At 39.8% G+C, this 24,461-nt stretch overlaps 1 protein-coding gene across 6 annotated transcripts in view; it reads right to left on the bottom strand.

Moving 5' to 3' along the window:
- The window catches only part of pnisr (PNN interacting serine and arginine rich protein), a 30,700-nt gene extending 6,957 nt beyond the window's left edge, over positions 1-23,743 (bottom strand). Inside the window, exons 1-10 of one of the 6 annotated variants that reach the window (XR_004412015.1) lie at positions 23,433-23,725; positions 15,714-15,909; positions 13,117-13,302; positions 10,387-10,464; positions 9,259-9,488; positions 8,225-8,366; positions 7,355-7,545; positions 6,267-6,404; positions 3,732-3,831; positions 1,184-1,326 (exon numbers count right to left, since the gene is read on the bottom strand). Coding sequence is in view for 3 of the 6 variants with exons in the window: in XM_033021035.1 (XP_032876926.1) it covers positions 1,184-1,237; positions 3,732-3,831; positions 6,267-6,404; positions 7,355-7,545; positions 8,225-8,366; positions 9,259-9,488; positions 10,387-10,464; positions 13,117-13,302; positions 15,714-15,801 (1,207 nt within the window). In the remaining 3 variants the exon portion in view is untranslated. The other 5 variants (XM_033021035.1, XM_033021037.1, XM_033021036.1 and 2 more) reach the window with 5 other exon arrangements.
- Positions 23,744-24,461: the final 718 nt, after the last annotated feature.

Here is a 24,461-nt window from a genome sequence, read left to right as displayed (position 1 = left end):
TATAATTACAGTTCATTCTCTGCAAAATGCAATAATTATTGCAGTCATAGATCCTTGACTTTAATTTAGGAGTTTAAGCCATTACTTCCTTGCTTATGGTATTTTGGGTTTAATAAATATTGTAAACAATAACATAATCAAGAACGAATTTGTCTCAGTAGCTTTCTTCATTGAAAGTAAAAGCCTGGAAGTGGTATTCGTAATGCACCATTCATAATAAAAGTAGTATTGTTACAAAAAATAACATCAGTCCGTCTCCATTCCATTTAAAACCTCTTAGTTCTCTGTTGGCTATGCAATAGATGTATTAATTCTGCTTTGGTAATGTTTAATTTATTTGTTAAGGTTCCCTTGGATGCCATTTATTTTTAACCAACTTCCAGTTGGATATAAAATTAATGACACTGAGTTAAGACATTTTTATAACATTACAAGTAGTCATGGAGCGATAGGGTAGTATAGGCCAGAAATTGGTCCTTCAGCCCACTACATCCATTTACCACAATACTACCCACATTAAATATATATATTTTTATGCCTTGCCTATTAAAGTGCCTGTCAACATTTCTCCTCAACCTCCTCCAGCAACGTTACAGATATCAACCACTCTCCATGCAAAGAAACTTACCCCTTAAATCTTGTTTAAAATTCCTTAAACCACTTGTTTCTTATGCCTCTACATGGCAAATAGATGTTGACTATAAACTATTGAAGATTTTTATATGTTTATATATCTCTGTCAGGTCATTCCTCAGCCATCTTTACTCCAAGGAAAATAAAGTCAGCCTATCCAATCTCACCCCATAACTAAAGTCCTCAAATCCAGAGAGTATTCTGCTGAATCTACTCTGCATTTCTTTGAGAATAGAAGAGGTGACTATTTGCTGCATGTGATGTGGTATATATAAAGTTGGGAATTGAACCTGTTGAGGAATGTCAGCAAGACAGTTTGGTTGCTAGTAATGTATAAGTAAGGTTTTCGTAACTTTTTATGCAGGAAACTACAGCTGGATAATACAGATGCGAATCAAAAATACATAAAATGGCACCTTTTGACTGGTATATGGACCACAATCACATTTGTTAAAAAAAAGTACAAAGGAACACACACGTTCAGGCTTAAATTTTGAACAAATCCCCCTTGTCCCATTAACTCTGTTTTCTTTCAAAGGATGTTACTTACCAAGTCCAGTTAGAGAAGCCAGTGCACTGGACTGTGCCAGCTGCTTTGCAGGAGCTTTGTATCACATCAACAACAGGAACAACATGTTAACACTTTTTCAAAGTCATGAGTTTCTATGGCATTGCAAATCTGTACTACTACAGCTGCTTTGCAAGGGAGAGAAGAAACATTATAAACAAAAGATCCATTCAAGAGCACAGTGCTTCACATACAGGAAATTTGTTTACAGTTTTATATCACCTAGAACAAAATCAGTTAGCATCTACGAACATGAAATGTAAGGTGAGATTCTCTAATAATGCACTATCAACTAAGAAAGAGTAAAGGATTTTGATCTCATGTGGCATTTTAAATATGGTAAGGAGATGCACTGTCAGCTTTTCAAAAATAAATCTTCTCTGATAATTTTCCAGCATTTATGGAAGCAAGACCTGAAAATATAGTGAAATGCTGACGTTAAAAAGAAGTTTTACATCTCAATAGGTATTTATCAGGAAATACTATACAGGTTTGACAGCAAATGCTTAAAGGGTAGGTCATCATCTCACCGATTTCTAAAATCACATTACACTGAAAATAGCTCAATTTTTGACCCTGCGGTCAAAAGTATGTACATTTGAATAATATGCACTGCATTTATAATCCAAGAAATACACAGGAGTTCAGAATTTGCTGCAAACTGTACCATTGCACTGTGATTGTGCACTAGTAGAGACAGATCTCTATAAATGCACACACGATTGTGGAACATGACTAGCATGTCCATTATAATGTCATGATGGAAGTAAACCAATCAACTATGAATGAATATTAAAAACAAACTCTCAATTTGCTAAATTCATTAAAAGGATATATGGTAATTTTCCATTTGTTCTCATTGAACCGAGAAAAAGGTGCAAGAAATTGCATTAATTCCTGAGCTGTCTGGATAACTGCCATAATTTTGTGTAATACCAGAATGAAACAATCACACTCTTTACTAATTATTTACTAAATTAATTTAGTAACAAATCCAAGATTTTTTTAAATGGGTTAATAATGGTCAGAAATGCCAAAGATCCCATGTCTACCATTTATGACGTAGTTTCTAGATTATAAATGCTAAAATCCTACTTAGTGATGCTTTTTGGACATAGGTGTTTAAAGAATTATCTTGGAATTTTTTGAAATATTTTACATTAAAATTTTGTGGGATGATTTAAGCTTTGTTAACTGAAGACATTTTATTTTATAAACAGTAAAATCCCATTTAACCAAATGCTTGAAACAATACTCAAATTGATCAAAAGGAAGACATGCACCTAAAACAAGCTAGTCATCAAATATTATTTGACCAAGAGACCTTGAATGCCATTAGCTACAACTGAGGGCAGATCAGTGATCAATCCTAAGGAATTTATAAAACGATTAAAAAGATAACAAAAGGGCATGTGTAAATTTCAACTCCAGTTTTTTTTCCCAATGTTGCCATCTTGATAACAAGCCAAATACTCACATTCCTGGTGCAGTCATACATAGCTCGTTAATTTACGTTCTTTCATTTCGACACATCCCTCCCCATTCACTCCTACTTATAACAAAAAGTCACTAATTTGTAACATTTACATTTCTCTTTCTACATTTGCCACTTGACCCATTGAGCTTTACTAGCATTTTCGTTTTTTTCCCCCCAAATTTCCAGCATCTATAGCTTTAAAAAAAAATGTTCACAGCAATCATTTATCAGTTGAATAGATTATAAAGGGCTACAATTTAAAACCTACTGTACCCTTAAATAAAAACAATGGTTCATTCCATTTGTATATTCCAATTTTGTCATTCGCGTATCACCTATTATCAGAATGTAGAACTATCTATGACAAACTATTACTCTAATATCTTAGAGATTAGCACAAGGTGGAGAAAGGAAAATAGTTTTAAGCCATGGCAAAAGGTAAATTCACCAGAGAGAAGGCTCACTGATGCGTAAACTAATCAATTCATCTTACTGTAAAAATTACCATAATCTTGTTAAATTTAGGTTAGCAGGAAAAATAAACGCTCCCAATTCCTAATCCATTTTTACTAACAAATTGAGCTCAAGATGGAATTCACAATTCATCAACTGATCAGCAGGTTTATTTCTCCCCACTATTTGAATACTCACCAAACACATTGCGTATTTCCTGTATATATTTTTTATTAGGAAGCAGTTGTAATTAAGTCCATGATGGACTATCACAGCTGCCGAGGAGTGAAACTAAATCAGATTCTTTATTTGGATCCACATTCCACAAATGTTTGATTTAATGAGGTTTTTGTTGTACTATCTCCTCACAGTTGCTTTGCAGAGTGTGTAACACATTTGAGAAATGTTAAATTGAGAGTGGATTACTTTATCATTTCTTCTTAGGAATAAATGCAATTTTCTTCAATAAAAGTATAATATAAAAAGTAAATTTCAAACCCATCATATCTTAAGGAATTAATGACCTCTTCAAGGTGATTATGCTTCAATTTTAGTTATATTCTACAATTTATTTAATTAAAAAAAATATATCTCATGTACCTTTAGTGGCTTTCCGGTGAGCTTCTCTGGCAACATAATATATCTCTTCATTTGTTACTTCTAAAAGCACTTCTGTAAGCAGCATCTTCATCATTATCATCTGGGATTAAGAAGACAAGTATTTGAATATGCTTTAAATGAATATCACATGAAAAGGTGGAATGCAATAAAATCATGAATGTAAAACCAAAAGTAACACCACTTTTAGAGCTATGCCATTTACCACTTTATTGCCTCAAGTTTTGTTTTTACCGTTCTAAATAAAGTGCCTGAACCCATACAATTCTATATAAAGTGCCATTGCTATATAAGTGATGAAGCAACAGTGCTTGCTGCAGGTCTGGAAGAGATTTTCAGGTTACTTCCATGACATGAATTGCTCCATTCTCAACCCAGGTCGTTGTTGAAATTATGTTTTAAGAAATTCCTGCTAATGATGCAAACATAGTATCCCACACTGGTTGAGCATCCAAATCACAGTGAAGAACTTTCAAATGCATAACATCCACATTTCACAACTTTCAGCTTTAAAAAAAAATAAAAGCATATAGAAAGCTAAACAATATAATCAGAATAATTTCACAATATTTACTTGAAATAATCATAATGTTTACAAACAATATTTGTACCTTTGAACTAGGCAGATTTCCAAGCAGCAATTATGAATTAGAAATTCACACTTCATATAACAATAAAAAAATAAAATATCTGCAGTACTGAAGCTTCTGTGTTTGGCATGCACAGCCTAAAGTTGTGAGACAACTTGTTCTATTTGATCGTGCACGTCGGGTTGATTGCATTCGTCGAAACAGAGCGGACCACGTGAAGGTTGCAATCTACCACCCCAAAATACTGAAGCTCATATCAGACCACTAACTGCTAACATATAGTGAATGCAACAAGGATACGATTTATAGATCTTTTACACAGAGCCTGGTGGGTATGCGGAATGGGTTGCCAGAGGAAAGTGGTAACAGCAAGCACAATTACAATGTTTAAAAAAATATGTGAACAGGTACATGGATAGAAGAGTCTAGGGATCTAGGCCAAACACAAGGAAATGGGCACAGGTAGACAGCTGGGTCCACATGGATACATTTTACCAAAGGGCCTACTTCTGTGCAGTGTAGCTATGACTCTAACACCGCTTACACTATGAAGGAGCTGTGAATTATTGACAACAGCATTGGTTTATAGTGCCTGGCAGCTTCACAGCAGTTTTGCTATTGTCACAACAAAAACTGGGCTAATAATTAACCTGCATGGACTGTAACTGCCATAAGTCACCAGAAAACTGTGGTTTTGGTTCTACTTGTAAACAAGTAAATTATTTAAAGACTAAAATGTTCCTTTGGCTAGTATGCAAATTTGTGGAACTATGAACATTAGATCTACATTTTGTTCTCATTACTGCGATTATGTTAATTCTTAGAACAATACACTGCCAGTATTCATTTTCGCCTTCGCTATTCCCATTTTAAATAAGACAAAGCCACTTCTAGAATAAGATAAGTTATCTTGCCCTCACAATTTTTCTGACCCTCAATTTACAAGTGCCTTCCTTACTGCATAGTTTAAGTTTTTTATCAATCTTAAATTAAGATTGTTAAAAAATATTGCATTAATTGCTAACTGAAATCTAAAACAAATTCTTATTATTGTGGTGACAATAATAAGAATGGAAAGTAAATACTGTTGATGACAAAAAATCGTGAGCATGGACAAAGACTCTTGACCATAGGACAAACATTCCATGTTGTCTCCAGCTCATCTGATTGCTCATATACTAGCAGAGCAAAGTTTAGTAAATCTTTATTAAAAAAGAGGATCAACCTGCAAAATGTCACCCTCTCACTTCATTTTATTTTTCAGATTCTAAACTAATCTGAATCTTTATTAAAATAGCAGCAACATCAGAATATTCTAAGAGCATTTTATGCATTTAATTCTTAGAATGTAAATTACATTAACTTGACTATCATCAACATCATATAGTGATATCTAGACCAGATTTCTTATAGTCAAGAGAAATATTTCCTACGCAGGACCATTTTAGACATCATATTATTATTAGAAAATATAAAAATCAGTGGTTACGTATAGTGTTGATTAACTGGCACAATGTCAGACCAATGAATAATTATTATGAAGACATTTCAAATAACAGGGATGGTTGATCACATTGTCTTCTACGTTAGAGATTGAAGTAAACAATAGTGGAATAAGTGTGGAGAATTTGATTGAGGAAAATTAAAATAAAATTAATTACAAAACAGATGTTGTGAAGAATGTTGTTGTAGAAGCAATGGTTATAATATTTAAAAAATTAACGTATGATTTTACACTTATTATGCAGTGACAGTTCTGTAATTGTCAACACATTTAATTTCTCTCAGTCTGTATTCTCCAACTGTGTCAATTCATATACCGTTTGGACTGCTCCCTGGTGGCTACCAAATTCATGTTTAAACTTAAGATAGGAAATTAAAATTTAATGACAAGCCCAATGCATAAAAAGGTAATAGATTAACATGCCATCTGAAATTCTTTTTCTTCTTCCGTCATTTCTGGTTCGCTCTGTTCTTCCTGAGCTACAGGTGAAGGACTCCGACTTGGTTTGTCATTATTTTTGGTTTCAGTCGTTTCATACTCCTCTTCTTCATCATCGCTGTCCTAAAACACCGTAAATCAAGAGCCAGTGATTTACTCTATAAAGAATTCAACATCTGTCAAAATATTAGTACATACTCACCAAATCAGTCAGGTATTAATAAACGCACAAGCGTAAAACAAGGATTATTTGACGCATATTATTATCAGAAAATCAAATAAATGCATTCAATTCCCTTAAATGTAATCACCTGGGCAAAGTAATTTTCTGATTATTCAGTAAAATGTTTAATTATGTCTTCATAAGCTCTAGGAGCAGAATTAGGCCCATCAAGTCTACTTCGCCATTCAATCCTGGCTGATCTCTCTTTCCCTCTCAACCCCATTTTCCTGCCTTCTCCCCATACCCCCCCCAACAACCTCACTAATCAAGAATCTGTCAATCTCCGCCTTAAAAATATCCATTGCCTTGGCCTCGACAGCCATCTGAGGAAAATGAGTTCCACAGATTCACCACCTTCTGACTAAAGAAATTCCTCCTCATCTCCTTTCTAAAGGTACGTGCTTTTATTCTAAGGCTATGGCCTCTGGTCCTAGACTCTCCTACCAGTGGAAACATCCTTTCCACATTCACTCTATCCAGGCCATTCACTATTCGGTATGTTTCAATAAGATCCCCCTCATCCTAAACTGCAGCAAGTACTGGCCGAGTGCCTTCAAATGATCATCAAATGTTAGCCCAATCATTCCTGGGATCATTTTCATAAACATCTTCACATCTGGATTACATTTTTCTTCTAACAGTGATAACAATTTGGAGTTCTAAAGGGTGCACAAATACCCAAGCCACTACCCTTGTTGCTTCACAGCTCACCTCTCACAAAACACTAACAATATTGTAAGTGAAATTCAATCTTATTTAAAAGATTATCCCAAAAATCATTCTCTATTTGAAAAAGGCTTTTAGCAATTTAGTTATTGCACCTTGTGGTAAACCAAATGCATATACTTACAAATTTACTTTTGTGAGGCAATCGTGGCCCATCAGTTTCTTCAGACACCTCTTCAGGATCTTTTTTGTGTTTTGAAGACTGAGCCCTTTCTTTTTCTAATCTTTCCTTCTCAAGTTTTTTCTGCTTCTCTCTCTCCATCTTCTCCAGACCCTCACGAATCCAAGCCGGCAGCGTTCTACGTTTCACAGCATCTACAACAAGGTGTTATTAAACATTCCTGGCGAAAAACTCTGAACCTGGCTCAAAGCTAAAACCCTCCCAAATATCAAAACATAGCAGATTTCACCTTAAAAATAAGCTATAGGCACAATGACTAGAAATATTTCAAGTAGGGATAGAGAGAGGAGGTTGAATGACAGAGATAAAGAAAGCAGGGGACATATGGCAATATGCCTCGATTCTTCAATCTCTTTAAAATAAAGGATAGTTCAATTCATCAATGTGGGATCCTATGATTATAATATCTCGAAGTATGTCCAACCTTATTTGCCTAACATCGATCGTGCCAAAGGCAACGTTTTGACTCTACTGGGATTTGCCACATGTGTTTCCTCACTCTTCAATTATCTTTTGCTGTTGCTTTTTATCAATACCAATACTTTTTTCAAGATGTCTGCTGAATTTTTTATCAGCCAGTTCATGTGGCATTGAGTTTTGTAATCTCTCCATTCTTCATATAATGCACTTCCTCTTAAATCATTTTTGATCTCTTGGTGGCTATCTAATTCATATGCTATTGGTGGAACAATTTCTTCATGGTCACCCTATCAAACCACAAAAATTGCAATATGCCATATAAATATTTATCAAAAATATGATCATTACAAATTAAATCTTACCAAAATGAAAAAAAGTGTTTACCAAACTTACCAAGTGCAGGAGGGTCTTGTTTTACTGCTATGGGTGACCGTGGACGATCTCTGTAAGATGGTCTGTCTCTACGGTTAGGTGGTGGCCCAGGTTGCCAATAAGGTGGATGAAATCCTCCTGGGGGACCAAAAGCTGCACCATGCTGCAAGTGTAAAATGTTACATACATTTAAAAGGATACCTAAACCAAGACTCTTTTCATGAGCTTATCATAAATCATTCCGATAAAGTTCATGTTAATTGGCAGTGTTTATAAATATCGTTAAATAAATGAAATAATATCCTGTAGCAAGGTATTATTTTCTTAGTTTTGGATTCTTAAATACATTTTTGCATTTCCAGAGACAGCACACAAGTTCACAAAAATATTCTTCATCAGGATCAGCTGCTGACATTCAATTACCTGAAACAAGATCTGAAGTTTAATCGCTTACAAAATCTGGAAAGTCTTATTTTGAACCCAACATCCCGCATGATTAATAGTGATGGGCACATTGTCCCAGAAAAGTCCCACAACAGGACTTTGCTATTTAAAATACTATTTCAGTTAACTTCTAGCATGCTAAAATGTTGGCAATTCTTCATGTCCCCAAGTCTCACATCAAAAGACGGGACTACCAACTGGGCACATATCTGAGGCGAGAAACTTAACGTGCTTTGGGTCCCTCACTTATGGGAAATAATGAAGGGAAAACTACTACATGACCGTCATTTTATATTGTAGCTATAGATTAATGGGAATTCTCAATAGAAAAAACACAAGAGCAACCCGTGCCGCTCACAACTGGGAGCTACACGGTTTTCTGCATCAGTGAAGCAGAATCAGTCGACAAAAGTCACAGCAACTACGTTACTTACATTGTGTTGCTGTTGTTTTTATATAATTCAGGAATGTAAGGAAGTAAGAATCTCAAAAGATAAAATGTTTCCTGTTCACTTATCTTACGAAAACAAAACCAATATTGGTTTGAAGCCTGTCTCAAGATGGCATGAATGCTTATACACCAAGAATGAAACTGCATTAAACAGATTTACCTGATAATCAAACTGGCTGACGGGCACAGATCCCATTCCAAAGTTTTCTGGTGCTCCTCCAAAATTGTTGTTATTGACTTGATTGAACATACGTCTAGAGTCTGGTGCAAACTCACCACTGTCTTGGCTATTGTCCTCCGATGGAGGGACTATGTCCATGGGAGCTGGGGTTGGTATCCACTGCTGGTCTGGTGGTGGGGGAGGTGGTCGATGATGTTGCATTCCCCAGTCTGGTAAATACACAATTTGAAATCAGCATCTATAGCAGATTCTATATGAGATTCCAAAAGAACCATTATACCTGTAAGTTTGAATTTGTATTTAAATGGTAATATTTACTGCTGAACATATACACTTCTCTATAATAAAGGGAATTTATTTTTTTCAATGAAAGAATTCATCATAAAAGAGCAATTCCAGAAATGAATTCCTATTTTTTAAATTATCTTCAGCATATTTTAACAACCCATAGAAAGCTGTGTTCGTGGTTAGACAATTCTATTGCTCCATGGCCTGCTCACCATGAAATTTTCAAGCTTATTTTTTTATAGAGACTACAATGGTCAAAGATAAAATCAGAGGGGCATGTTCTTGGCAGGAAACTCAAGAGTCTGACATGGTGATGGGGGTCAAGATAACATTCAAAAAATTAAACGCCTCACACTGGGATCTTTTCAGGGTAACCAGCCAATTGAAAGGTATCGATTTTTTAAAAATCCAATAGCAACTCCAGAAACCAATTGTTCACAGCGGCCAAGCAAAAAAATAGAACTCCAAGCACAAAACTCTACAGCCAGAGGAGTCAAATGTTTGCTTGAAAAGAATGAAGCAATTAAAGAAATACCTACAAAATAGCATCTGTCCCTTAATTATTCAATGTTCATTCCTTTACTCATTTTAGAAACAGGACATACAAAAATGTGCAATGTTACATTCAAGCCGTGGTAAATTCATGAAACAAGAAGTGAACAGTCACGCAATTTAGTTTGTTTTGCTGAATGCAGCATTGCACTGAGTGTTATAGTCACTATAAATTTTCCTTCAATTATGTACTTTTGATGTGGCTCATGAAATCATTAAAACTGTCCTTGTGTGCTCTAATTTATGACTGCATTAATGTTCACTTACTGTTATTCAGCCAATTAGGTTTTTTTTCTCCCATTGTATTCTTTTTAATTCCCAAGCTGTACTCGGGAATGCCACACCCTGAATGATAACACAAAATGTAAACACATTTCCAAATAGTAACTACACTCATTCTACCCCTACCACCAAATCGCTCAAGAATATCAAACAGAACCAAGTAACTCAAATATGGAAACCTCTTCTCCTGTTTATTTGCATATTTCTAAATATTGTACAAAAGTGCAGCATAGAAAAACGAGAAGTGCTCTGCAACTATTTAACAATAATCTTAAAGCAAGGTAACTTGGTAAAAGAACCCTTGTATTTTTCACTTGGAGATTTTTTTAAACCTAAAAATAAAAGATTGTATAGATATTTTGATACAATCTTGTGCATCTTTCCTGCAACATCCTTCTAGATGGAATTAATTATTTTTATGTTTTTCTCAATTCCTCAGAGAAAGGCAGAAAAAGTCTGCATTCTTTCCCAAGGGAACAGTAAGTGCGTTAAAACCCAGGAAAGATCGCGTCAAAGAAAAGGGCTGGTGCCTGATTTGTTCATTCTCATTTCATACCTCTCTGTACTCATTTATAAAGCATTACAAGTAATAATAATAATAATAATAAATTTTATTTATGGGCGCCTTTCAAGAGTCTCAAGGACACCTTACAAAAATTTAGCAGGTAGAGGAAAAACATGTAAGGGGAATGAAATAAATAGTAGAGACATGACTAGTACACAAAGTAAAGACAGAATACAATTCAAAACACAATATGAGGCAATTAATGCTCAGATGAAAAGGGAGGGGGACGTGGGGCTAAGGATAGGCAGAGGTGAAGAGATGGGTCTTTGAGGCGGGACTGGAAGATGGTGAGGGACACGGAATTGCGGATCAGTTGGGGGAGGGAGTTCCAGAGCCTGGGAGCTGCCCTGGAGAAGGCTCTGTCCCCAAAACTGTGGAGGTTGGACTTGTGGATGGAGAGGAGACCGGCTGATGTGGATCTGAGGGACCGTGATGGTTGGTAGGGGGAGAGGAGGTCAGTGAGATGTGGGGGGGCCAGATGGTGGAGGGCTTTGTAGGTGAGGATCAGGATTTTGTAGGTGATCCGGTGGGAGATGGGAAGCCAGTGAAGTTGTTTGAGGACTGGAGTGATGTGATGCCAGGATTTGGTGTGGGTGATGAGTCGGGCAGCTGCGTTCTGGACCAGTTGGAGTCGGTTGATGTAGGTGGAGCTGATGCCAAGGGGAAGTGAGTTGCAATAGTCCAGTCGGGAGGAGATGAAGGCATGGATGAGTCTTTCAGCAGCGGGAGGTATGAGAGAGGGTCTGAGTTTGGCGATGTTGCGGAGATGAAAGAAGGAGGTTTTAATGACATGGCGGATGTGAGGCTCAAGGGAGAGGGTGGAATCAAAGATCACGCCAAAGTTGTGGGCCTTGGGAGATGGGGAGACAGTGGTGCCGTCGATGGGGAAAGTCGAGGAGGAGGAGCCATCTTGGTGAACGGCTGCTAGCCAGCAGCCGTCCGTTTTAAATCCGTTTTTTTAATAGTTTTTACTGAGTCCTGTTTTTTGTTTGTAGGGGATATGGTCTTTTTAATGTGGGGGGTAGGTGTAAACCTAATTTCTAGGTTCCTACCTGGTCGGTGAGGCAGCTTCTTCTCCGGGCTGCCCGTCGATCCGTCCTCGTGGCCTACCTGCGGGCTTGGAGCGCCGTTTCCTGGCGGGAACCGCCCAGCACCTCGGCCTCGGCGGCGGCACAGCATTGGAGCGCTGGAGCGGAGCGGAGCGGGCGATCCCTTGCCTGGGTCGCCGCGCTGGAGCGACGCGCTGGAGCTCTGGCGAGCTGGACCGCCGAGAGCAACAACTCCGGGCTGCGGGCTGCGGAGCGGAGAGGAGGCGCCGACTTCAACAACGGGAGCCTGGGTGCTCCAAACCGGCGCGGCCTTGTCGGCTTCGGCAGCCGCGGGCTCCAACCAAGAAGCGGCCGTTCCAAGTGGCCCAGCCGCCGAAAGGACTCTCCCGACGCCGGGGCAAGACCACCTGGTGAGAACGGCCAGGGACATCGGGCCTCCGTAGAGGCAATTGCGGTGGCCTCAATAGGCCTGACTTTGGGGTGAACATGGGGTGGGGACTGGACATTGTGCCTTCCCCCATAGTGCTATCCACTGTGGGGGGATGATTTTTTTTGTCTAACTGTAGTCTTGTAGGTCTGTGTCCAAGATGGCTGCCGTGAAGGGAGAGTGGACGCTGGCACGAATTGGTTGCCGCTGCTCTCTCTTCACACTGTGTTTTTGATTTTCTGTTTTTGGATTGAATTCTGTTTTTAATTTGTGTCTCTGTGATGTCTTTATTATTTGTTATATTCCGATTATATGTTATTCCGATTAAATGTCTATTATTGTTATGTCTGTATTCTTTCTTTATGTGCTGCACGGAGAGGACGCTGGCGCTGTTTGTTCGCCGCTTCTCCGTTTGCTATTGTCTGTTACTATTGTAAAGCGACTTTGAGTCTTAGAAAAGCGCTATAAAAATAAAATTTATTATTATTATTATTATTAGTAAATAGCTATGGAATTACTAACTGGTGGCACATTACATAAAATTAACACATGCAACAAGGGAATAGTTCACTTGTATAATTATCAACATAATAAAAATCTCAATCTTTTCTCTATTTACAAGTATATTTCCAACTGACCAAGGTAATTAACATTTCTGAAAATTAAATACAAACCCTGTTCCCATATTCTGTTGAAATTAGGATCTCCTGAAAAATTGCCATGATTGTCTTGACTATTTTCAATGCCATGTACTGCCTGTCCATTGGGTATTATTACTGGCTGTTGTGCAGTAACAGATTCCTCCGAGGCCTCTCTTTGAGCAATCCATGCTTGTGCTAATGCCGCCCAGTCAATCTGACCTGGAAAAAAATGTTTTCATACAGACACAATTTATTATGTAGATAATATCACGCTAGCAGGCAGCACCTTTGTAATTTTCCATCAGTACATTTATTTATTTATAAATCACAATGAATTTTAAATTGATCACATATAGTGAGCCTTAATTTAGTTCAACAAAGAAACTGACAAGATACTAAAGAGTTTAAAATGTATTTATAAACTCAGACTAAGAAATTGATATGTTATTGCTTGAATTTCTAATTTTCTAAAAGTATCTAATTTTGATTAATTTAATTGATTGAAAGATATAACATTGAAACAGGCCACTAAATCAATGCCGACCACCCGTTCAGGTGACAAATTAATAACTAAACACAAGGTAATTGAAAATATGTGTCGGAAGGAACTGCAGATACTGGTTTACATTGAAGAGATACAAAATGCTGGAGTAACTCAGCAGGACAGGTAGCATCTCTGGAGAGAAGAAATGGATGACGTTCCGAGTCGAGGCCCTTCTTCAGACTCCTCTGAAGTTAATATGTATCTAAATGCTTATGTATAGTGATACTTGTACTGGACTGTATACAAAAATGAATTTCACTGCACCTCGGTACATGTGACAAATAAAGTACCATACTTGTCATACCTGAAAGGTTAGTTAAGTGAGTATTAAGGACTTGACATGCATGAAGTGTCCACTCACACCTTTTACCTTCATATTTGGTGCTCAAACCACTTTCTTCTGTTCAGTTTTTTCTTCAGATGCCAGCATCTGGAGTCTCTTTTGTCTTCATAACATTCCCTTTCCGCAGCTTAGTGTGCTTTCACATGCTCCTGGTGAAAATGATCCTGGATGCCACATCTTTCATGGGTCATGGACCTCAGAGTTGGTAAGGTTGTAACTTTTATTTCCAAGGAGGCTTTAGGAATATCCTTGCAGTAGCCTGGGAGAGGATGTTGATATTGGGTCACCTCTCCTTCAAGTGGATTTGGATTTTGGCTGAGACAATGTTAATGGTAACTCTTCAGAACGTAAAGGCAAGGTCGTATATCCGTTCAGGAGAAAGATCACAGTTTTGTGTCAGATCTGAGATCTTGATCTCTTCTTTTTCTCAGATAAAGAAAGGTTGCATTCACACAGTGGGGACGGTTGTGGATTTAATGCTTTCCTCGAGGTCTCCCAAGATTTGGAAAGTTGATCACATTTTGCAGGACCTCATCGTGAACTATTGTTGTTCATGTAAGCAAGCATTGCCTGCACAGTACACCTTGATGACTGAGATAGTGTTAAAAATTGTCAAATTAAAGACACCATAAAATGGAGGATCCCTGCACTTGTCAGAATTGCTTAACCATTGTCAGCTGAACTTTACTGGCTTTGAATGGCGCCAGCCAGCCTAGGCTCAGACTAGTATGCATGATGGTGAGGGGTCCAGGTGTTCTCCTTGTTTCTCCTAAAGTGATAAAATGTATAGCAGTTTTGCAAACAAACCTTAAATGCATCATTTCGATTGAATCGCTGCAAAAGCGTTGTAAATAGTATAAATAATGTTGCAAGATGGTCATCCTGTTAAACGATGATTGGTCGAACTGTTGAGCCTTGGAGAAACTGTTTGAATCTCAGGGCACGTGTTTCAATGTTTATTCTTGTTTGCTTCCTTCTAGAACTTTCTTTCGAATACAATGTATTGATTACTGTATTATTGGGTTAGGGAAATGTCTATCATATACTGTGTTAATCGATATCTGTTATTGGACTGTAAAGAGACCACCCCCATGTGGTTCGGCCCCTCAAGGTTCGGGGACCTATAAAAGGCCGCTCCCACGAGGTCGGTCGATCTTCTGGGAGAACACTTGGGACCGCGTGACCTTCTGGAGTGTCTCTGCTTGAACAAGGCTAAAGAGGGCTTGGCCAGGCAGATACGAGGATCAAACCCACGGTGGTTAGGTATAGTAGTGGGAACTGTAATTGTGTTTTGTCAAAATAAAGATTAGTTGCGCAAGTGCTTGACTCGGTAATTTTTGACTGAAGCTAGACTGGGGGGGAATGCTTAGAATGAGCTATTTACAAAAGGAGTGAACTTGTTTCTGGAGTGGAAGCAACAGATGCTGAACATTTTCCCAAATGCCCTGTACATTCACACCTCTCCAGCAGAAAGCTGCTGGATTTGAGATGCAATATCAAAATGAAAAAGACGGAGAGGAAGGTCACAATGGGATTGGCTTCATGGTGAACCCATTGGTTGGAACCTTGCATACCGCTTAAAATTGACTAAGATTATAACATTGGTCAAAGTTCAAAGAAAACATACTGATATTTTCAAATGTCTTTACTTTTTGAAATTCGTGATCTGCGTCAATTAATATCAAAAACATGCTTTATATGAACAAATTAAACATTGTGAAATATTCAGTTATGGAAACTTACTTGGATCCTGTTGCTGTTGAAATGATTGCATCCACTGTTGCTGGCTTAAAGGCCACTGTTGCCAAGGTTGACTACCTTGATCCCACATCTTCAATTAGTTCAACAATTGTTTAAAAGCCAACAACAAGACAGAAAGTTTGTCGTGTTTGCACTCTAACTCAACACATTAGAAACGCCATAAAGTTGAAAAAATATCCTGGAATACAAAATATACAATTCCTTAGTACATCAGCAGTCTAAACTACTAAATCAGCGGTCACATCTTAAAATACAGCCAAAGGTTACTTGTTAACAATTACTACCATGATCTTAGTTCAATATAAATATATACTTTGTAAAAACACCCTAGACACCCTAAATATACTGAATGACACCCATTTAAAAATGAGTTATTTGTAATAGTAAAAGTGGGTACACTGCCTCGGAGTGTAGTTGCCCCGCATGTTCCTATTAAATCTTTCCCCTTAAACCTATGTCCTCTGGTTCTTGATTCCCCTAACTTGGGTAAAAGAATCTGCATGCACCCTAACATCAGTGTTGAGGGCTCGACTGTAATCATGTATTGTCTTTCCGCTGACTGGTTAGCACGCAACAAAAGGTTTTCACGGTGCATTCCTAGCCTGCCGTATCTCACCTGAAAGCTCAAGCCCCTGAGTCCTGGCAACATCCTCGTAAATATTCTCTGCACCCTATCCAGCTTTATGACATCCTTCCTAATATAGGGTGCAATGTAACATATTGTTCCAACGTACTAAAAGCCCTATTTCTTACCCCATCTACCTTTGACGCTGCTTTCAGGGAACTGTCAGTGTACATTTAGGTCCCGCTGCTCTACAACATTCCCCAGGGGCCCAACGTTCACTGTGAAGGTCCTGGCCTAAAAGATACATACCCAAAACATGACGCAGCTTTTCTCCACAGGTGCTGCCCGACTGCAGAGCATTGAGCATTTTGTTTCATTCTAACACCCAAAAGTACACAGCTAATGAACTATATTGAAATGCTGTAACTGTTAAAGGGGATTAAAAAAAACATTGTCCTGCTTTTAGAAGAACAAGGCACAATGTAGTTATGTTCCAACAGATGGAAGCAATAAATATGTCTAACATTACAGGATTCTGCAAACACATTCCGGCACTGAGGAAAATAAATTATAGTCCAGTAGACCTAGTAGGACACCAACAATTGCTTCAGACAGGGAGCCGATTGCTGTAAATTTCTATTGTACATTTACCCCAGTGAAAATCTCCCACCCAGGAACCAGGAGAAGAAAACACTTGGAGCTTTGCCTTTTGTTGAAGTGGAGGGGAATGCAGTAACAGACTTGCACTGTCTTTGGTTAAAGAAAGTCAGCATGTAAGATTTGGAATTTGAAAATACATTTTTAAGCAACTCATAATGGGCTGGAATAATGTTGGTTACAAGGAGTTAAGGCAAGTTGAGTTCATTGTCATATGCACAAGCACAGTTAAGTACAGGTATGATGGAAATCTTGCTTGCCATAATGCCATGAGTCAGGATACTTTCTACAAAGTACATGTTGAATCTCTATAGACTTCTTAGAAAGCAGAGGTGCTGGAGCACCTCTACATTACACCTAGGCACAGAACAGGCCACCTGAGATGTTATCAGCCAACATCAGCCATTGTCGATTCACCAATGAAAACTGACATATAGTCTTCAACTTCCCCTTTCTGAAGTCAATAACTAGTTCTTTGTCTTGAGGTTGAGTGAGAGATTGTTATTATGGCACCATTTGAACAGGTTTTATGTCTCTCTCCCTATCCTGTAGGCTGATTCACCATCACACTGAGCTGGCCAACCAACATTGGAACAGTGCTCAGCCACACTCTTGGATGTAAAGAGAGTAGAGCAGGGGACTAAGCATGCAGCCTTGAGATGCACCTGTGTTGATGGTCAGTAGGGTGGAGATTGAGATGTCAAGGATCCAGTTGCAAAGGGAGGTGTAGAGGCCCAGGTATTGGAGCTTGGTGGTGAAGGTGGGAACCTCAGACCAGCAGAAGCAAGAGATGGAAGATGTCCTTGAATACTCCAACCAGTTGATGTACACAGGTTTTTAGCACTCAGCCAGGTACACCTTGTGGATCAGATGGTTGTGTGAACTCACGCTCTTGAAAGATGCGTTGACAGCCTCAGAGACTAGGATCACAGACTTTCAACTTCCTCAACTTTGAAACTTCTGGTGGATAACTGACTTAAGCACTCATCACCAGATCTGGCTGAAGAAAAAGTGTTTTTACTGAATCTCAACTACAACCAATATTCCTGGTTTAACCTAAAGGGCAAATGTAAAATTCAGCTTTTTTGTTTCCCCTTAAGGGAGGTTTGTAGGGCTATGTGGCTTATTTCTACTTTATATTCTTCAGAGAATTCTGTGACGGTGCAGACAATGGTGATCGTACCTGATCTTCAAAAGATTAAAGATCAGTTCTAACAAATTTTCACAGCACTTTCTGCAGATAAACGTGTGCTCCTATATCTCATGTTATTTTCCATTATTTGCATTCTGAATACTGGATTTTATTAACATGGAGCACTGTGATGGAAATTGCCCTTCCTAAAATTGCTTTTGCAAATTAAAATTTTTGAAATTAATCGAAAGGATGCAACTCTGCAAAAGTATTTATTTTTTGTTTTTAATTTGAGTGCAGTTATGACAGCAGAACCAAAAATACAAATGAAGGACAATAACAGAAGTGTCAGTCATTTTGCATTAGTGATTGGACCAATCCACAATCAAATGGGTTTTTGGATAAGACTTACTCTTGGAGTTAGGAAGACCAAGGAACCAATGTGAATGAAGATGTTTCCAATTATTATCAGACAATAATTGAAATATACAAGATGCACCAATTACAAATGCTGATTCACTTTAGGACTGGAAATTCTTACTAGATGCCTATATTATTTGTGGGGACTGGGCACAGCAAAGGAAACGTTTTTTGATGCTTTTTATTTTAAAACAGCAAGGTGCCAAAGGGCTGTAGCATATGACATCAATATTTTCTTAGTTGAATGCTAAATATTCTGGGCCAAGATGGATTTATTCCGGAGTTACTTATGATAAAAAAACTGTGCTCTAAATTAATGTATCTCCAGTGACATGGAAATAGAACAAAATCACTATTACGTGGTTAAACTGACAACACAGCCATACATCCCTGCAAGTACCTGCCAAGTTTGTTTCTGAGATCTGGAAATTTAAATCAAGACTTGGATTCTTTCCAGTGATTCTAAATAACCATCCAATTCAACATCTTAACAGAAAGGGAACTCTCAACAGATAAACAATAAAAGTAAAAAGCACATTTATTTAGTACAAGGTAGACAAAAAATGCTGGAGAAACTCAGCGGGTGAGGCAGCATCTATGGAGTGAAGGAAATAGGCAACGTTTCGGGTCGAGACCCTTCTTCAGACTGATGTGAGGGTGGGGGGGCGGGAAGAAGGAAGGAAGAGGCGGAGACAGTGGGCTGAGGGAGAGCTGGGAAGGGTAGGAGAAAGCAGGGACTACCTGAAATTAGAAGTCAATGTTCATACTGCTGGGGTGTAAACTGCCCAAGCAAAATATGAGGTGCTGCTCCTCCAATTTACGGTGGGCCTCACTGGCCATGGAGGAGGCCCAGGACAGAAAGGTCGGTTTCGGAATGGCAGGGGGAGTTGAAGTGCTGAGTCACCGGGAGATCAGGTTGGTTATTGCGAACCGAGCGGAGGCATTGGGTGAAGCGATCGCCAAGCCTACGCTTGGTCTCACCGATGTAGAGCAGCTGACACCTAGAGCAGCAGATGCAATAGATGAGGTTGGAGGAGGTGCAGGTGAATCTCTGTCACACCTGGAAAGACTGCTTGGGTCCTTGAATGGAGCCAAGGGAGGAGGTATAGCGACAAGTATAGCATTTCCCGCAGTTGCAAGGGAAAGTCGGGAGAGGGGGTGGTTTGGGTGGGAAGGGACGAGTTGACCAGGGAGTTACGGAGGGAGCGGTCTCTGCGGAAAGCAGACAGGGGAGGAGATGGGAATATGTGGCCAGTGGTGGGATCCCTTTGGAGGTGGCGAAAATGTCGGAGGATTATTTGTTGTATGTGACGGCTGTTAGGGTGGAAGGTGAGGACAAGGGGGACTCTGCCCTTGTTATGAGTTCAGCGATGGGGATTGAGAGTAAAGTTATGGGGTATAGAAGAGACCCTGGTGAGAGCCTCATCTATAGTAGAAGAGGGTAATCCCTTTTCCCTGAAGAATGAGGACATCTCCAATGCCCTGGTGTGGAACACCTCATCCTGGGTGCAGATGCGGCGTAGACGGAGGAATTGGGAGTAGGGGGTGGAGTCCTTACAGGATGCAGGGTGGTAAGAAGTGTAGTCCAGATAGCCATGGGAGTCAGTGGGTTTACAGTAGATGTCGGTCAGTAGTCTATCACCTGCGGTAGAGATAATGAGGTCTAGAAATGGTAGGGAAATGTCAGAAATGATCCAGGTGTATTTGAGTGCCGGATGGAAGTTAGTGGTGAAATGGATGAAGTAAAATTATTTAGTACAGGTAATTCTGCTCCCATTCATTTCCCTATAGTGAATTATATAAAATGCAATTGATGTATTGATGACATTATTGTCTCTTAAGTCTGTCAGTTTCATTGTAAGTGGGCATTGAAATTGACAAGTGATCACCTCTGTTAACACATATCCAATGATATCCCATTTAACAATGTAATCGGCAGTATTCCATTTTTTTTAGGCATAAAATAGTTTATTCTATTAAAAAGGACAATATTTTTGAAAATCCTGCAGGAAAAAAAAACCTGTTATTGCGAGTTTGAAATTCCCCGTTGGCACAATTGTTTTCTAACGCTATTTTCTATAACATGGGGATTCTTAGGAATGTGTTTTGACCATAGTTGTACTCACAATCTTAGAAAACCCCAGTGCTTTTAAACCTCAAGGCAAATTGATCCAATTACCTCGACAAAGTTTCTGATGAAATAACAGTGGCTAGATGGGGAAAGTGCAATTAATGTGGCGTTTATGGATGTACAAAGTTATTCAACAGTGGCGCTTAATAGATGTCATTAAGATTAAAAGGTATTGAAAGAAGGATTATAACAGCATAAATCAAAATTGGCCAATTACTGGAAACAGTATTAGTGAAAGATTTTTGTTTGGACTGAAGAGAGGTGCAAAGTGGTGCTTTCCAGGGATTAATACAACATTATTATCAATGTTTTTCTCAATAAACATTAATGATTTGGATGTGCAATGGACCAATTTCCATTAAGCTAATAGCCCAAATCTAGGAAGTACAGTGAAAAGTGAAGAAGGTATTGCAGGAAATAGATGAGATGAACAGGTATGACAGACACCATTTAATGCCAAGAAACATTACATTCTGGGAATGAGAAAAAGCAATATCAATTTGAGAACAGCATTTTAAAGGAGATACAAAGACACAGAAATTTGGGGCTCTGAAGCGTATGTGAATAGTTTGCTTGATGCAGAAAGGAAAGTTGAAAAAATGGTTAAAGAGCATATGGGATTCAGTGCTTTATAAATAGGGCGGCACGGTGAAGCAGTGGTCGAGTTACTGTCTTACAGGTCAAGAGACCTGGGTTCAATCCTGACTATGGGTTCTGTCTGTATGGACAATAGACAAGAGGTGTAGGAGTAGGCCATTTGGCCCTTCGAGCCAGCACCGCCATTCAACGTGATCATGGTTGATCATGGAGTTTGTACATTCTCCGCATAACCTGCATGGGTTTTCCCGGGAGCTCCAGTCTCCTCCCACTCCAAAGACGTACAGCTTTGTAGGTTCATTGTCTTAGTGTAATTGTAAATTGTCCCTAGTGAGTGTAGGGTAGTGTCAGTGTGCAGGAATTGCTGGTCGGCGCAGACTTGTTGGGCTGAATGGCCTGTTTCCGCGCTGTATCTCAAAACAAAACCAAAAATCATCCAGGGCAAAAACTAGAAAACCACGATGAACGTTAATAAAAGCTTCACAGCCATATTGGAATCAGTGTTTTCAGTTCTGTGCACATTGTAAAAGATTTGGAGACATAGAAGAAATTCATCAGAATCATTCCGGGGATGTAGGTTTTCAATTGTGTGGACAGTGTTTGGACCAGAGTAGGTTATAAGATGAGAATTACAAGATCAGAAAGAGATACTGGTATAGACAGAATAGATGGTAGATGTTGTCTGGATCGAGAATTAAGGGACACAGAATAAAGTTGACCATCAAAATTAGCTTTAGGTTTATTATAGTCACGTGTACCAAAGTATAGCGAGAAGCTTTGTTTTGGATACTATCCAAAATGATCAGATAATACTACACAGTACAAAGTCAGAGCAATGGGGAAGATACATAGTGCAGAATATAGTTCTCCGCATTGTTATGCATCAATATAGTTCTTAGCATTGTAACACATTACAGTGACCAAGTGTAACAGATTTTTATTTGCTATAAGATTAAGATCTGAACATTTGCTGCAATAATAGTTTGATTTGTTGGTTTTATTGTCAGGTGTACTAAGATTCAAAGGAAAACCGAGTTTGCTTGCCATCCTGTCAAATCATACCTTGCCAGTACAATCAAGCCAAACACAAGTACAACAGGTAGTGCAAAGAGAAAAATAAAGAGTGCAGAATAGAGTTACAGTATTACAAATCCAGGGAACCTAGATAAAAAAAGTGCAAAGGCCACGGGGAGATAGGTTAAAGAAGAGATGACTGATTCAATTTTTTGCATTACAGACAGAGCTGTGCACATCTAAAATAAAATAATTTGTAGTATTATGGGGAGAGGGTTGGGGAAGCGGAACCAGTTCAATAGTTATTACACAAAGCAGGTGTGGACTTGACAGGCCAAATGGACTCCTGCCGTAATCCAGTCTGTGATTCCAAAATATCTGCCATGTTGCAATGTATTCTTATAAAACATGTACACACAAAGAGATCATTTGATAGGAAAACATGCAACGTTTTTTTTCCTGCAATACCCTGTTTATTAACTAAACGCGTCTTGGACAAGTCGCTCCGCTATACATACCCCGATCAAAACTTAAGATAAATGTAACGGATTCATCTTCGCATGGTATGCATGATAACACCGATTACATTTTGAAAACAACTTATCAAGATTCCTCAGCCTCAAATAACAGAATACTTTAGGACTAATGACGAATTGTTTTGTCGATTGGGTTGATGTTCAACAGGGAGCCGCATGTCTTATTTCACCAGCAAACACCGCCCCCCACCACCTCGGCAAAAGGTCGAGCAGGAAAAGGCCCGGCCTTCCATCCTCGACGGGTACGGGCAGAAAGCGGGCAGTTTTCATTCGATCCTCGGCCGAGTTCAGGCTTTGGGATCCAGCACCGAGCTACAGGGGTCTAAGTGAATGGTTTGCTCCAGTTTGCTCCCGGCTCGTCTCATCTCTCCCCGTCCTGACTCCCGAGACCCTCTCCCCGCTACCGGCGACCAAACTCTCCCTCCCTCCCTCCATCCACCATCATCCACCCCCCAACTCCGGGGGGAAAAACAAGCGTCTCATCGCCGCCGCCGCCTCCCCCAGCCCGGCCCCGGGGGACGCAGGCCGATCACCGGGCCCCAACGCCGGTCGTGTGGACGGGATCGCAGGCTGGGTGGGTGGGTGGGTGTAGGGGGGGGGATTGGTGCCGGGTGTCGGCGGCGGGGGGACGGGCTTGTTTTCCACTCACCTGCCGTCGGGCCGACCGCCCGCTTCCAGCTCCGAGCCGATCAATATGGCGCCCTCACCCCCGACCCGGAAACACAACCCGCTGAGGCCGGGCCGGGCCGGGCCTGCGCTTCGATCCTCACTCAATCCTTCAGGCGGCAGGAGCCCGGAGCCCGGAGCCCGGAGCCACGTCGGGTCGGGTCGGATGAGGGAGGGACGGAGGGAGGGAGGGAGGAGGGAGAATCGGCGACGGGCGATGCCGCTTCCAGCGCGATGGCTCGGTGCCGCGGGCAGGTGGCGAGGAAACGCTGCTGCTCACGTGACCGTCTGCCATGCCCCCCCCCCCCGGGGAGGGACAACAGGGAGGGACCTGCCTTCTGCAAACGCAGCTCTGCAAAACACTGCACGCCGACCTGGCTGCAGCTTGCAACCACCATCCCCTCAGCCCAACTCAACTCAGCAACGCAGGCATTGCTTTTGCACTGATCCCGTCGTGTATTAAGGGAGTATGGTGTTGAGGGATAAATCGAGTGGCAGCGAAAAACACGATGGGTCGAATGGCCCAATTCGGCTTCTATGATTCATGGTCTTATCAGCACAGCACTGCACTTGTTTTACCATCGTTGATAACTATTTTGAGCTATCTCAATGCCCCATGCCAGCGAGTTACAGGTTATCCCTCGCCCTAGTTAGATAATTTTGTTTTGAAAAGTCCTTGTTGGATTTCTAGGATTGGTGGCCTCTTGCTATGGTCATCCCCACAGATGGGAAGATTCGGTCTCTCAAGTTTTCATGATTTTTAAGGCTCGGGCAAAGAGACATATTTTTGCTAAATACATTTCTTTTAAATAATTAAATAAATTTGATGCTTCACTGTGGTGCATATATATTTTTTGTGATATATCTGTTCTGAGTGTTCAGATTTGCTGATTGAATTTATTCCTGGAGATTTGATTAAATGATGGTTGCAGCAGATGGATCCCAATTGCTCAAACAAGCCAGTGTTGATACATTGGAATGATACAAATCATGGAATCAGAAATGTACAGCG

This window comes from Amblyraja radiata, chromosome 5, assembly GCF_010909765.2.
Source record: "Amblyraja radiata isolate CabotCenter1 chromosome 5, sAmbRad1.1.pri, whole genome shotgun sequence".
Taxonomy (NCBI): Eukaryota; Metazoa; Chordata; class Chondrichthyes; order Rajiformes; family Rajidae; genus Amblyraja; species Amblyraja radiata.
This window is presented reverse-complemented; position numbering and strand designations above follow the sequence as displayed.